The sequence below is a fragment of the Neovison vison genome, chromosome 1, assembly GCF_020171115.1.
Source record: "Neovison vison isolate M4711 chromosome 1, ASM_NN_V1, whole genome shotgun sequence".
In the NCBI taxonomy this organism is placed as follows: Eukaryota; Metazoa; Chordata; class Mammalia; order Carnivora; family Mustelidae; genus Neogale; species Neogale vison.
Window position 1 is genome coordinate 65,114,049 of NC_058091.1, and position 12,769 is coordinate 65,126,817.

The 12,769-nt window shown below is 41.9% G+C and overlaps 1 protein-coding gene and 1 pseudogene across 4 annotated transcripts in view; both read left to right on the forward strand.

Moving 5' to 3' along the window:
- MAP3K5 (mitogen-activated protein kinase kinase kinase 5) overlaps window positions 1-12,769 on the forward strand; it is a 236,180-nt gene that overhangs the window by 184,195 nt on the left and 39,216 nt on the right. For all 4 annotated transcript variants that reach the window (XM_044248045.1, XM_044248019.1, XM_044248027.1 and 1 more), the window contains 3 exons: window positions 7,561-7,688; window positions 8,761-8,897; window positions 9,838-9,943. In XM_044248045.1, coding sequence (XP_044103980.1) covers window positions 7,561-7,688; window positions 8,761-8,897; window positions 9,838-9,943 — 371 coding nt within the window. The remainder of the gene's footprint in view (window positions 1-7,560; window positions 7,689-8,760; window positions 8,898-9,837; window positions 9,944-12,769) is intronic.
- On the forward strand, window positions 3,161-4,188 carry LOC122906344 (annotated as a pseudogene).

The following is a 12,769-nucleotide window of genomic DNA, read 5'->3' on the forward strand; positions in this document are numbered from 1 at the left end:
CGGCTCAGGTCATGATCTCAGGGTTGTGAGATAGAGTCCCATGTCAGGCTTCACGCTCAGCTTAAGATTCTCTCCCTCTTCCTCTCCATCTGCTCCTCCCCCACTCTCTGTCAAATAAATAAATCTTTTAAAAAGGAAGGGAGAGAAGAAAGGAAGGAAGGAGGGAAGAAAGGAAGAAGGGAGGGAAAGAAAGAGAGAGAGAAAGAGAAAGAAAGAAAGGAAAAAGAACTTCCAAAACTGAAAAATAAGAAGACTGGAAAGAACAAAACAGTATATCCAATGCCTAGGGCAATAGCAGAAGGAAAAGAAAGAGAAAAGAACAGAACTATTTAAAGAAATGGTGTGAACCACACAGTTTGGCTATGTAGAAAATGGCAGGGTTTTTAGGAACAAGAAGGTTGTTGAGGGCATGGAACAGCTCTGCTCACAGAATTTTCTGTTGCTCCCTGCTCTGGTCCTCTGTTCTGTGGTTTGTTTCTCTAACCAGTAATTCTCTGTTGTCTCAGTCTCATGATTCCTGCTGCCCGTGGCTTCCCTTACATCTTCTCTCCATAAGATAGAGCTCCTCCAATCAACTACATGCATTCTTTATGGGTTGTGTATTCAAACTCTGAAAGAGAGAGGACTGGATTAGTCCATTGTTACTATCGGCCTCTTTGGGCCAGACTTTAATGCTGGGCTACATCATGGCTTTGAGGATATAGCCAAAGGATCTTCCAGAACTGGGGCATCTGGGTGACTCAGTTGGTTAAGCATCTGGTTCTCAATTTCAGCCCAGGTCATGATCTCAGGGTCATAAGATCAAGTCCACTCAAGTCCACTTGTCTCTGGCCGTGGTGACTGGGTTACATGACCAACTTTCTTCAGAAGCTCTCTGGGTCATCTGTCTACCCAGCCTCACCACTTGTAAGTTTCCAGGGTAACGTGGCCAAAATAGAACTGTACATTTTTACCCCCAGATGTAACTCACCTGATGTATTCCCTGCCTCAGTGAAGGTTATCCTGTCCATCAGCTGCTCAGGCCAAAACCTAGGATTCCTTTAGATCCCTCTCCTTCTCTCGATGTCTCCTCCGTCAGTAAGTCGTACTGAAGTCTCGGCTTTTGTAACATCCTCGGTCTCCCCACTCCTACCCGCCGCTATAGCTATAAGTCCAGTCTTCAGGTCTCTCACACGGGATCCTTATGGCAGCCTTCTTGTAAGGAGTCTCTGCCTTCACTCTTCCTTTCCCCCTACGCAGGCCTTTCTTGGAGAAGCCACAGACATCTCTCTGAAGTGAAAATCACATCATGTCACTGCTGACTGCTGCTTGAAACCCTTCAGTGGATCTTTATTGTAACCAGCATGAAACCCCCAACCCTTAGCATAGACCTTGGCTTCCCTTGGTGGCCCCCACTTCCTCCCTGGCAGCCACGCCGACCCCAAGTACACAGGGGTTCATTCCAAAGGACTCAGCAGTAATGCCTCATTTCCTTCAGTTCTCAATTCAAACTTTAAACCAGCTGACAGGCCTTCCTTACCTCCCCCAAGCTGAAAAACACATCCTCCCAAAGCGGCCGGTGCCCCAGGTCCCAGCTCTTTTTGCCTTTCCATCCTTAGTGCGTGACTTTCCTCCATGGCTGCTTTGCCTCCAGCCTCTATATTAGCATTCGAGGTAGGAAGAAGAAAAAAGACAACTTTCCCAGAAATGTCCAGCATACTTTCACCTCTGTTCCATTCACTGAAAGTGATCACCCTGACCCCCAATAGCATTTTTAGCTGACCCTACAAAAAAAATCCTACAAATGGAAGGACAGATGTGAGGTAGGCAAACAGCTGTTGCTGTGTGCCCCACGTATGGTTTTCATTTTATTTTCTGTGATACTGTTGCAGAGTTTCCTCTTGGTTAATCCATGAGACATATTTATGAATTCCCTCTTATGAGATGATGATTGAAATTGTTAATGAAATACCTAGGGTAATATATACAAATTTGTCATCTTAAAAATGTTAAATATTCCTATAGGTTCTTTTATTATTATTATTAATATATAATGTATTATTTGCCCTAGAGGTACAGGTCTGTGAATCATCAGTCTTACACAATTCACAGCACTCACCATAGCACACACTCTCCCCAGTGTCATTAACTCAGCCACCCTATCCCTAACCCCTCTCACCCCCCAGCAACGCTGAGTTTGTTTCCTGAGATTAAGAGTCTCTTATGATTTGTCCTCCTCCCGATCCCATCTTGTTTCATTTTTCCCTTCCTACCCACCACGACCCCTCTGCCCTGCCTCTCAAATTCCTCATATCAGAGAGATCATATGATAATTGTCTTTCTCTGATTGACTTACTTCACTCAGCATAATACCCTCTAGTTCCATCCACATCTTTCAGTAACATATATACAGATTTTGAAACAATATAAAATTTAACAGGCTTATCACTATCCAATGACTGCAGCAAACCGACCAACCTTTAGCAACAGCCCTTCCCCTCCCACCAGCAAATGAATTTAAGTAGGTAGTTGGAAGCAAACCACTTTTAGAATCCCCTTTGTAACTTGTTTATTCAGCTGCCATTGAGCATTCACAAAGCACACCGACACCAACAAAGGTCCTGTTTGGTAGCGATGCATTTGGCAGAACATTGGTTGTTTGAAAACCCCCGAATGACGAGTGCTTCTCTTGAACAGCTGGAGCCCGGCATCTCCTTATTACCTGTAGAAGCAAAAGTGACTTCTCTCGTGTTATCATGAGAGACAACACACAAAGCTGTTTCCATCTATATGCCCTGGAGAGGTTTTCATGTTGCATGCAAAAAAATAGCAGTTAGAAAGGACAATTGCTAAGGTAATAGGATGCATGTGAATAATGCATGATCCAGCATCTACCACGTGTGGCCATCTGGAATGAACAATCATAGCAACAAAGACAGTTGCTTCTTTGTTTCCTTCACACTTTAAAAGCACTTTGTTAGAGAATCGGAGGAGTTGTAGGAGAGAAGGGGTGGTGGGTTCCTAATCTGTCCCAACTAGTGGTTAAGCTCAGGTTGGCTTCCTCTTCCAACACTCTACACACAACTGAACTATTTTACTTAGATCAGTTATTCTCTACCCTGCTGCATGTTAGAGCCAACTGGGGCACATTAAGAATTACTGATGCTCTTTCCGTGCTACCCAGGGAAGGGTCCATACGGCGTTGTTTCGCGTTCCCATCGTAACTTAACGGGAAACTTTCACAATGTCCGGAGCCCTTGATGTCCTGCAAATGAAGGAGGAGGATGTCCTCAAATTCCTTGCAGCGGGAACCCATTTAGGTGGCACCAACCTTGACTTCCAGATGGAACAGTACATCTACAAAAGGAAAAGTGATGGTATCTACATCATAAATCTGAAGAGGACCTGGGAGAAGCTTCTGCTGGCAGCTCGTGCCATTGTTGCCATTGAAAACCCAGCTGATGTTAGTGTCATATCGTCCAGGAATACTGGCCAGCGAGCTGTGCTGAAATTTGCTGCTGCAACTGGAGCCACTCCCATTGCTGGCCGCTTCACTCCTGGAACATTCACTAACCAGATCAAGGCAGCCTTCCGAGAGCCAAGACTTCTGGTGGCTACTGATCCCAGGGCTGACCACCAGCCTCTTACAGAGGCATCTTATATTAACCTGCCTACCATTGCTCTGTGTAACACAGACTCTCCTCTGCGCTATGTGGACATTGCCATCCCTTGCAACAACAAGGGAGCTCACTCAGTGGGTCTGATGTGGTGGATGCTGGCCAGGGAAGTTCTGCGCATGCGTGGCACCATTTCTCGTGAACACCCGTGGGAGGTCATGCCTGATCTCTACTTCTACAGAGATCCTGAAGAGATTGAAAAGGAGGAGCAGGCTGCTGCTGAAAAGGCTGTGACCAAGGAAGAATTCCAGGGTGAATGGACGGCTCAGATCCTGAGTTCACGGCTACTCAGCCTGAAGTTGCAGACTGGTCTGAAGGCGTGCAGGTGCCCTCTGTGCCTATTCAGCAGTTCACTACTGAAGACTGGAGCGCCCAGCCGGCCACCGAAGACTGGTCTGCAGCTCCCACTGCTCAGGCCACTGAATGGGTAGGAACAACCCACTGAGTGGTCTTAAGCTGCTCTTCCACAAAGGCAAACAAAGTGGAAATAAGGTTGACGGAAAATAAACAGTTTGTAAAAAAAAAAAAAAAAGAATTACTGATGCTAGGGGGCGCCTGGATGGCTCAGTGGGTTAAAGCCTCTGCCTTCGGCTCAGGTCATGATCCCAGGGTCCTGGGATCGAGCCCCACATTGGGCTGTCTGCTCTGCGGAGAGCCTGCTTCCTCCTCTCTCTCTCTCTCTGTCTGCCTTTCTGCCTACTTGTAGTCTCTGTCTGTCAAATAAATAAATTAAATTAAAAAAAAAAAAGAATTACTGATGCTAAGGCCTTATCCCCCGAAATTCTGGAGTGAGTTGTAGGCATTGGTTATTTTTACAAAACCCTTTCTGGAGGTGAGATGTCCAGCCAAGGCTGGGAACCACTGGTGTGGATCGACGTAGTGGGGATTTGACTCAGAACGTGCTCTGGAAATACATATGGGTTAATAGTTTTTCAAAGCTAAATATATATAAGTAACTCTGATTATCTGTACCATTTCTTCTTTCCACTGTCACGGCTAGTAGAGAAGAAATAAGATTTCTTGTAACTCCCATAGATACACATTGCTGATTGACATGAACAAATTAGCATTTCATGCTTATTCGGTGCTTGACACTTACCCTTTCACTTAGTGAGACTTTCTGAGTGTTACTAATCAATTTCATATTGGAGAAGAGTTCTTATTCTTAGCTAGGTTGAATCCAGACTATTATTGTAACTTTTAAGCTATCCTTTGGTTACATAATGGGGGAGGAGGGCAGGAGAGTGACATATTTCCTTTTCCAGGATCTTATATTTAAACATTCATAATTGATTTTCAGTAGAGGCTCAGGAGGTGACAATGCTTTGGCTTATCATAAACTGAATTAATCACTTGCTTTGGATTTTTAGTCATTTTTAATGCCCTAAATCTATAGAACAGACCCAGTATTGCTACTAATTTATCTCATGCATATCAAGAGCAATCTTCTGCTGAGTGTTTTCTTATTAACTAGTGTTTTAAACTGTTTTAAACACCATGGAAGAAGGAACTTGCAAATGTCCTGAGAATCACAATCTAAGTATCTTATTGGTAACACTACATATCTGTGTTTCTCAAGTTGTCTCAGTTACCGAATGGAGTTGTCTCTAACTGATATCCTGTTGAGGGGTTCAGGTTAATACCTACTTTATAGTTCCTAGAGCAGTTCTACAGAAAAATAAAATGAGCGAAAGATTTAAAATACAAGTTAATTTTTTTGTGGTTGTTGGAAGCATTCTGAGTAATATTTTACAGATTATAAAAGTTTGCTTAAAGGAATTTGGGTTTTTATAACTTCCTAATTGCTTTAGCTTTATAGCTTATCCTGAAAAACTTCATGACAATAGAATTTTTTCATACTAGCTAATTCTAGTATTTGTTATTAAAAAAATAAGCCATTCTGTTTATATGGATTTACCATCATAAGATCTAAGCATTTCTTGTATGTAGCAGCAAAGGAAATAATGAGGCATCAGGTTTGTAGTTTAGGGGCTGGTGGTTAGTGCCTTTCACACCTGTAACCTTCATTGTACAACAGAAAAAAAATTAGAGAATAGCTTTGGGTCTCTAACACGCTACCATATAATAATCATGTTAGTATAAGTATATAATATTAATCTTCAAGATTGATAAGAGTCTAGAAGCTTTAGAGTACTTCAGATAATCATCAAAAGGGTTGTTCTGTCTGTTCCAGAAATATAAAACACTTTCACTGTATAATCTGATAAAGCAACGTACATTAAGTAAGTGATTTTTAAAAAAACCAGATGGTTTAATGCTGGTCTTTCAGTGTGGAGGCCTGGATAGGATGGGGTAAAAAGAAAATCATGATATATTAGAACTAGTAGTAAGATGTAGTAGTAGTAGTAAGATGAGGATTTGCCAGGAGCTCAAAGAGGCTTGGGATATAAATGGTTTTATGTTTCCTACAGAAGAGTTGCTGGGCCTTTCGGTAAGTTCTGGAATGAAAATGAAAGTGATTTATAATTTTTATCTCCCAGGGCAAGCGTGTCCTGGAGTAGTAGAGTTATGTTATGAGGCCAGTGAAATAAAAAGTCGTGTTAATGTATACAGTGAGCTATGTGGGTGCATTCAGTTTTCCTGGACTAATATCTTAGCTCTGTCACTTACTAGCTTTAAGATCTTGGACAGGTTAGTTATCATCCTGGACAATCAATTCCTCATCTATAAAATGGGCACCTTAAAAGTACCTGCTCCTGGGGTTGTCATGAGAAATGAGTTAGTGTATACAAGAGGCTCAGATCAATGCCTGACACATTTCTCTTCAGGCCCTACCTACCACTGCTTAACTTCACAGAATTTACATTAGAGAAATAAATACTTTAGATAGCCATATTTTATTTTATGCATGGACATATAGCTGACGTTTTCAATTTGTATTGTTAGGGTATGGAGTCGACCACCCCTCAATTAGAGAACACTCTCGATAGTGCAAGTCACACAGCGAGGTTTATTTCCAGCTAGCTGGGGTCCAAGTATCTGCCCGGCACAGCGGGTTTCAACAAGGACCCTGAGCACTCAAAGCCAAGGGTTTATATTAGCATTTTCAAGGCACTTTTTCATGGCTACATACATATCTTGCACCCCACTTTGACAGTTTAACTTTGTTTAACCTTTTGCCACCCCGGCATCACCCTGGCGCCATCTTGGTGGTTAAGCGAGATTTAGGTTTAGAAGAAATTTAACTTTATTTACATTTCCTTCTGCCTCAGCCTCCCTCAGTTTTATGGTGGGGAGGGCGACCTTAGGCCTTGAGGAACTGAGCCTTTGTCTCTGGAAATTGGGCCGTGGAAGAGATAGCCTTTTTGTTGTAAATCACCAGGACATTTGCAAACCAAGGGAGACTCCTGTCTTGCAGGATTGTGATCTCCGCAAGTTAACTATTTGTTTTTTTTAACATGTGGTCCCTGTGGTGCCATCGCCTAACCGCCCTGGTGGTATGTGATTAAGTTGTTTCTTATGTTTTAGCTACTTTCTCTTATCTCAAGTTACGTGCGCTTGTTGGCTGGTTAGGGACGCTCAGTAAAATGGATTCTGGCCCTTCAGGATGGCCATTCTTATGCTAACCCACTCTGACAGTGCAAGGTGCCGGCTTTTGCTTTGCCAAGATGGCTGTGCTTATGTCAGGGCTAGACTCGAGGTGGGTACAGCCTTGTTTTTCTTGGCCTCCACACCTGGAGCTGGTTTCTGGGACTTGTTTTTAAGTCCCCTGGGGGAAGGGGAGCAGGGACAATTTAAGGGTTAAACAACAAACTTATGCTTAACCTCAATGGAAGCCTCTGACTAAAATAAAAAAATAAAATAGGTCCTTACAGTATTGCTTGCATCTATACACTAAAATCTGGCTACATGATTAGCTCATCAACACTGGCATGTCTTTTAGATACTCCCAGCCCCTGCATGAAGAAATAGCATTGCATAAGCATCTGAAGCACAAAAATATTGTCCAGTATCTGGGCTCTTTCAGTGAGAATGGCTTTATCAAAATCTTCATGGAGCAGGTCCCAGGAGGTAAGAGAGGTTTTTCTTTCTTTAAAAAGTATAAATTTTTATGGGCTTAAAGAGGAGCACGATTGAATGGGATTTACCCATTTACAGGTCTTAATTTGTCTAAGTTAAAAGATAAATCAGATTATGTTCATTGCAGCATTATTTACAATAGCCAAGATATGGAAACAAGCTAAGTGTCCATCATTGGATGAATGGATAAAGATGATGTGTTTCATATACACAGTGAAATATTATTCATCCATATAAAAGAGTGACATCTTGCCGTTTCGACAACACAGATAACTATGAGGGCATTATGCTAAGTGAAATAAGTTTTACAGGGAAAGACAAATACTCTGTGATCTCACTTACACATAGAATATTAAAAAAAAAAAAATACCAAGCAAACAAACCAAAAAAACCAAGCTCCTAAATAACAGAGAAACAAATAGGTGGTTGCCAGAGCAGGGGGGTGGAGGGTAGGGGTGGGCAAAATGGGGGAAAAGAGTCAAAAGGTACAAACTTCCAGTTATAAAATAAGTCCCAGGGATGTGATGTTTAGCCTTGTGACTAGAGTTTACCACTACTGTATTGTGTATTTGAAAGTTGCTAAAGAGTGTAGAACTTAAACTTTCTCATCACAAGAAAAGAATGTTTTTGTAACTGTGCGTGGTGACAGGTGTTAACTAGACTTATTGTGGTGATCACAACCCGGTGTATGTAAATATCCCATCATTGTGTAGTACACCTGAAACTACATAATGTTTGTCAATTATACCTCAATAATTTTTTTTTAAATTAGACCTGTGACATCAGCTTGCTGTTTATTAGGAGACAATAAAAGTATGCTGAACCATTTTAGTACCAATCATCGTGACTTGGATTAAAGTTAGGGACGGAGTGGCCTTTTATTTTGACTGTAATAATGAGCATCTTCAGAGCATATGAGAGCCCAAGCTTCTAATACTCACTCTACTTCCTGGGCTCCCAGGAATAACCAATCAATGTTAGTTTAAGTTACTGTTCCCCTATTAACATGCTTTGAAGAACTGATTTGATAACATTCTATCCACTGTTTCTCCCTACTTTACAGGAAGTCTGTCTGCTCTCCTTCGTTCCAAATGGGGCCCATTGAAGGACAATGAGCAAACAATCGGCTTTTATACAAAGCAGATACTTGAAGGATTAAAATACCTCCATGACAATCAGATAGTCCACCGGGATATAAAGGTAGGATGCACTAGGATTCACGCTTACAAGCTCCTTGGTAGGTCACTGTTTGCTTTGCAAAAGTCATAGCGTGTTACGAGTATTAATTGAGAATCGTGAATAAATCAACCTTAGAAAGAGCAGAAATGTAAGGCACTACCTCCTCTGCTCCAAGTCAGTTATTGATAAATAAATAACTGACTCAAGGAATAAATCTCTCAGCCATGTTCAGCCAGAAAAGATTGACCTTCCACTGCGTGCCTGACACTGTTTCAGGTGCTCTGGGGAGGGAGTAACACAGCAGGACAAAACTGGGCAGCTTAGGGTCCCGGTGCCTGAGGCGCTTACAAGCTGCTTAGTCTTTGTATCCTTGCCCGGACTGGCTACTCAGTAGATATTTACTACATCAATGGATGAATGATTAGGAGGGGAAAGGAAAAAAAAAGATTCCCTCTTCTCACAAGTATGATATAGTTGTTAGAACTAAAATTAAGTAATTATTTACTTCTCTTTTAAAAGAGAAAATTCAGAGCTAATAAATTTCAACATAGGGGGACTGTGGAAGGGAAGTTACTATTACTATCCCCAGAATCAACCCAGATCTCATTTCTTTGCCATATCCCTAAATATTCCAGGAAAAGAAGCAAAACAACAGAAAAAGTAAAATGACTAGGGAATCCTGAATATCTTGGCTGACCACAGATAGCCCCGACAGTTTGCAAACTACAGCGGGCCCAAACGAGGCACCTGTTTGACCCTGTGGCCTGAGTAGCAGGTTGTGAATTGATAATATGTAAATAAAAATGGTGTCAGGAATTCACTCTGAAGGTTAACTATTAATGAAGAGCACAGACTGAATCCTTATTTGCTCTGAGGACACCTTTTCTTGTTGGACTTACAAGCCAACAACAAACAGTAATGGAAGAAAGAACATTTTTGACTCAAGTCTTTTGTTCTCCAGGGCGACAATGTGTTGATTAATACTTATAGTGGTGTTCTCAAGATCTCGGACTTCGGGACATCAAAGAGGCTAGCTGGCATAAATCCATGTACCGAAACTTTTACTGGTATGTTTTTGCAGTGATGATACAGATCTTATGTAATTAAAGAAATAATTGCTGCATTAGAGCCTAATGTGAGAGATAAAGTCAGTCTGGGTTCTCACAGACATTCCCGTGTATATATTTTGGTGCTCACTGAAAAATGTTACGCAGAATTTGATCCGGCTCTTTTCTCATCTTGTATTTCTAGGATTTGCTCAGTCTCCTGTTTAATGCCACGGAAATGTTTGTTTGGTTTTTTGTTTTTTGTTTTTAAGTCCATTTGTTATTTGTTTTCCCCTTTATGTCATTACTTCTCTCCTGATTGGCTAAAGCCACTATAACCCTAACAAGATTTTTTTTTTAACTTTTTTTTAGCCCAACCTCTCTGTGATTCTTACTCATATCTTAATCACTTCCTATTTGAACTATAAGTTCCTAATCTGTTTACTCCCTGTGGCCTATTTCCTACTCACAATATAAATAACCCTTAGCATTTCAATTCAGAAAGAGGAAATGACTCACCAACTCAGAATTGGGGTGGGGAGAGAGCTTGCCTGAGAAATTAGGCAATCCAGCCACTAAGCTACCTCTGAACAAAGTCCTGGGGGAGTGGAGAAGAGTGATTGCCAAAAAGGTACCAAGAGGAAACCAAGGCTCGGAGAGATGAATGCCAGCCACCCCCCCACACCAGGTACAGGAGGCCATCTGGAACTCAGACTCTGGTCTCCACTTGAAGTTCTTACTGCCCCACTCTGCTGAGTCTCATGAAGCGCTAAGTCCTTGTTATAATCATCAGAGAAAGACTAATTTAACCAAAAACTGTAATGAATAATCTGTGATCTAAGATAAAGCAAAATGGCCAGGTCCCCCCATTTCTGAATTCTGTGTGGTAGGTGATGGTACCTCAATTTTGCAGGTGAGGAGACTGAGGGAGCAAAGAGAGATCACAGATAGAGGACGCAACAGCTTGTAAATGGTAGAACTTGGGTTTTTAATCTACCCTTTGCTCTTTCCTTTGACTTTCTGGCTCTAGTCCATCTTCCTCTGCACTGTGCTGATGTATCTGTTCTGGTAGCCTGGGAAGGGAAAAGGAGAGAGAGAATTTCTGTATATTTTCTCCTCAGAACATTCCGTCAATAGCACCTTTGACCCAGTTCCTACCCTCACAGCAATGGATATTTAGGGCACAGCATTAAGCATATTTAAAATGTATTTTTTTTAACAAAATTAATTCCAGCCTACTAGTAACTTGAGATGTCTTTCCATTTCTTTCTCATACCCTCTCAACTTGGCAAGAGACATTTTAGATGCCACCAAGACTCAGTAACTTCTGATGGGAGAATCCCTACTTTCAGACTTTTTATTTGAGTAAGATGTTAATGTAATGTCTTCTGCTAATCTTGAAGACATGTTTTTTAATCCCCAAAGGAGTTGTAGTAAAGCAGTCCTTCCAGAATCCTTTGCACTTCTCACACTGGCCTCACATGAGTGATACAGGTCACTAACGTGCCTGGTCTGTCTCCAGGGCTGATCGAGAGGACTTGGAGAGGCATACCTTGATCTGCTCACGGCCATAGCCCTCACAAGTGCTCAGTCAATTTCTGATGAACTGACTGCAAAGACATTGACCTATTTGGTGATTTGGTGAGAGGGAAGGCAGCATCAACCGCCATTTATAGAGTGCTTACTATCTATCTGACTGTGTTAAGTGCTTTACGTATTTCACTGAAATTCATACATCAGCTCTAATTATTTGGAATCAGTATCCCAATTTATGATGCAAAATTAAGGTTCAAAGAGGTTGAATAACTTGCCTGAGGCCACATAGTAATAGAGCTATGATTCAAACTAGACTTAACATGCCAAGTGGAATTAATTATCTTCTCCCCAAACCCATTCCACCCACACACTTCTCCATCTCAGTTGATGGCCACCCAAAACTTAGAGGGATCCATGGTGCCTCTCTTTTCTCACACCCCAGCCCAATCCACAAGGAAGCCTACAGGCTCTACCTTCCAGAAGGTGTCCAAAATTGGACCACTCCTCTCTGCCTCCACTGTTGCCACCCTCAGCTCTCAACCGCATTACCTCCAAAGCCTGTTCTCCCTTCTTTGGCTTTTGCCTCCTACTGTCTGCTCTTAACACTGCAGCCAGAGTGATCCTTTGAAACATAAATCAAGCCCTGTTGCTCAGAGACTTCGGTTGCTTTCTGTTTCTTTCAGAGCAAACAAATGCCGAAGTCCTAATACGGTGGACAAGGCTCTGACCTGATTCGGAGTCCATTACCTTTTAGACTTCATTTTCTACTCTTCCCCTTGTTCCCTCTGTGCCAGAAACCCTGGCCTTCCTGCATTTCCTTCATATACCGTGTGGCAAGGCCTTTGCTCCTGCTCTTTGTTTCTGCTAGTAACACTTTTCTCCCAGCTATGTATGGCTAAGTCCCTTTCCTTCAAGTTTTATCCCAGATATCATCTCAGCGACCTACCATGATTACCCTATTGATGTGGCAGCCCTCCCTGTGCACTCTTGATCCCCCTTCCCTACTTTTTTTTGGTCATTGACATATCACTTGCTAACATACTATGTAATTTGCTGATTTATTATGCTATACTTTAATGTCTGTCTCCCACTGCAAAAAATACAAGCTCCATGAGCCAAGGATTTCTGCTAACTCCACTGCTATATTCTAAGTGCCTGGCCTACACTTTAGGCCCTTGATCTAAATCTGCTGAAGGAATGAGTGGATTAAGTGGGATGTCAAAGTTCACACTTTGAGCCACAAAGTTGTAGTAGTTTCATGAGTGATTGCAATGGCAAAGAAATACTAAAAGAGATTATTTTAAAGTAATT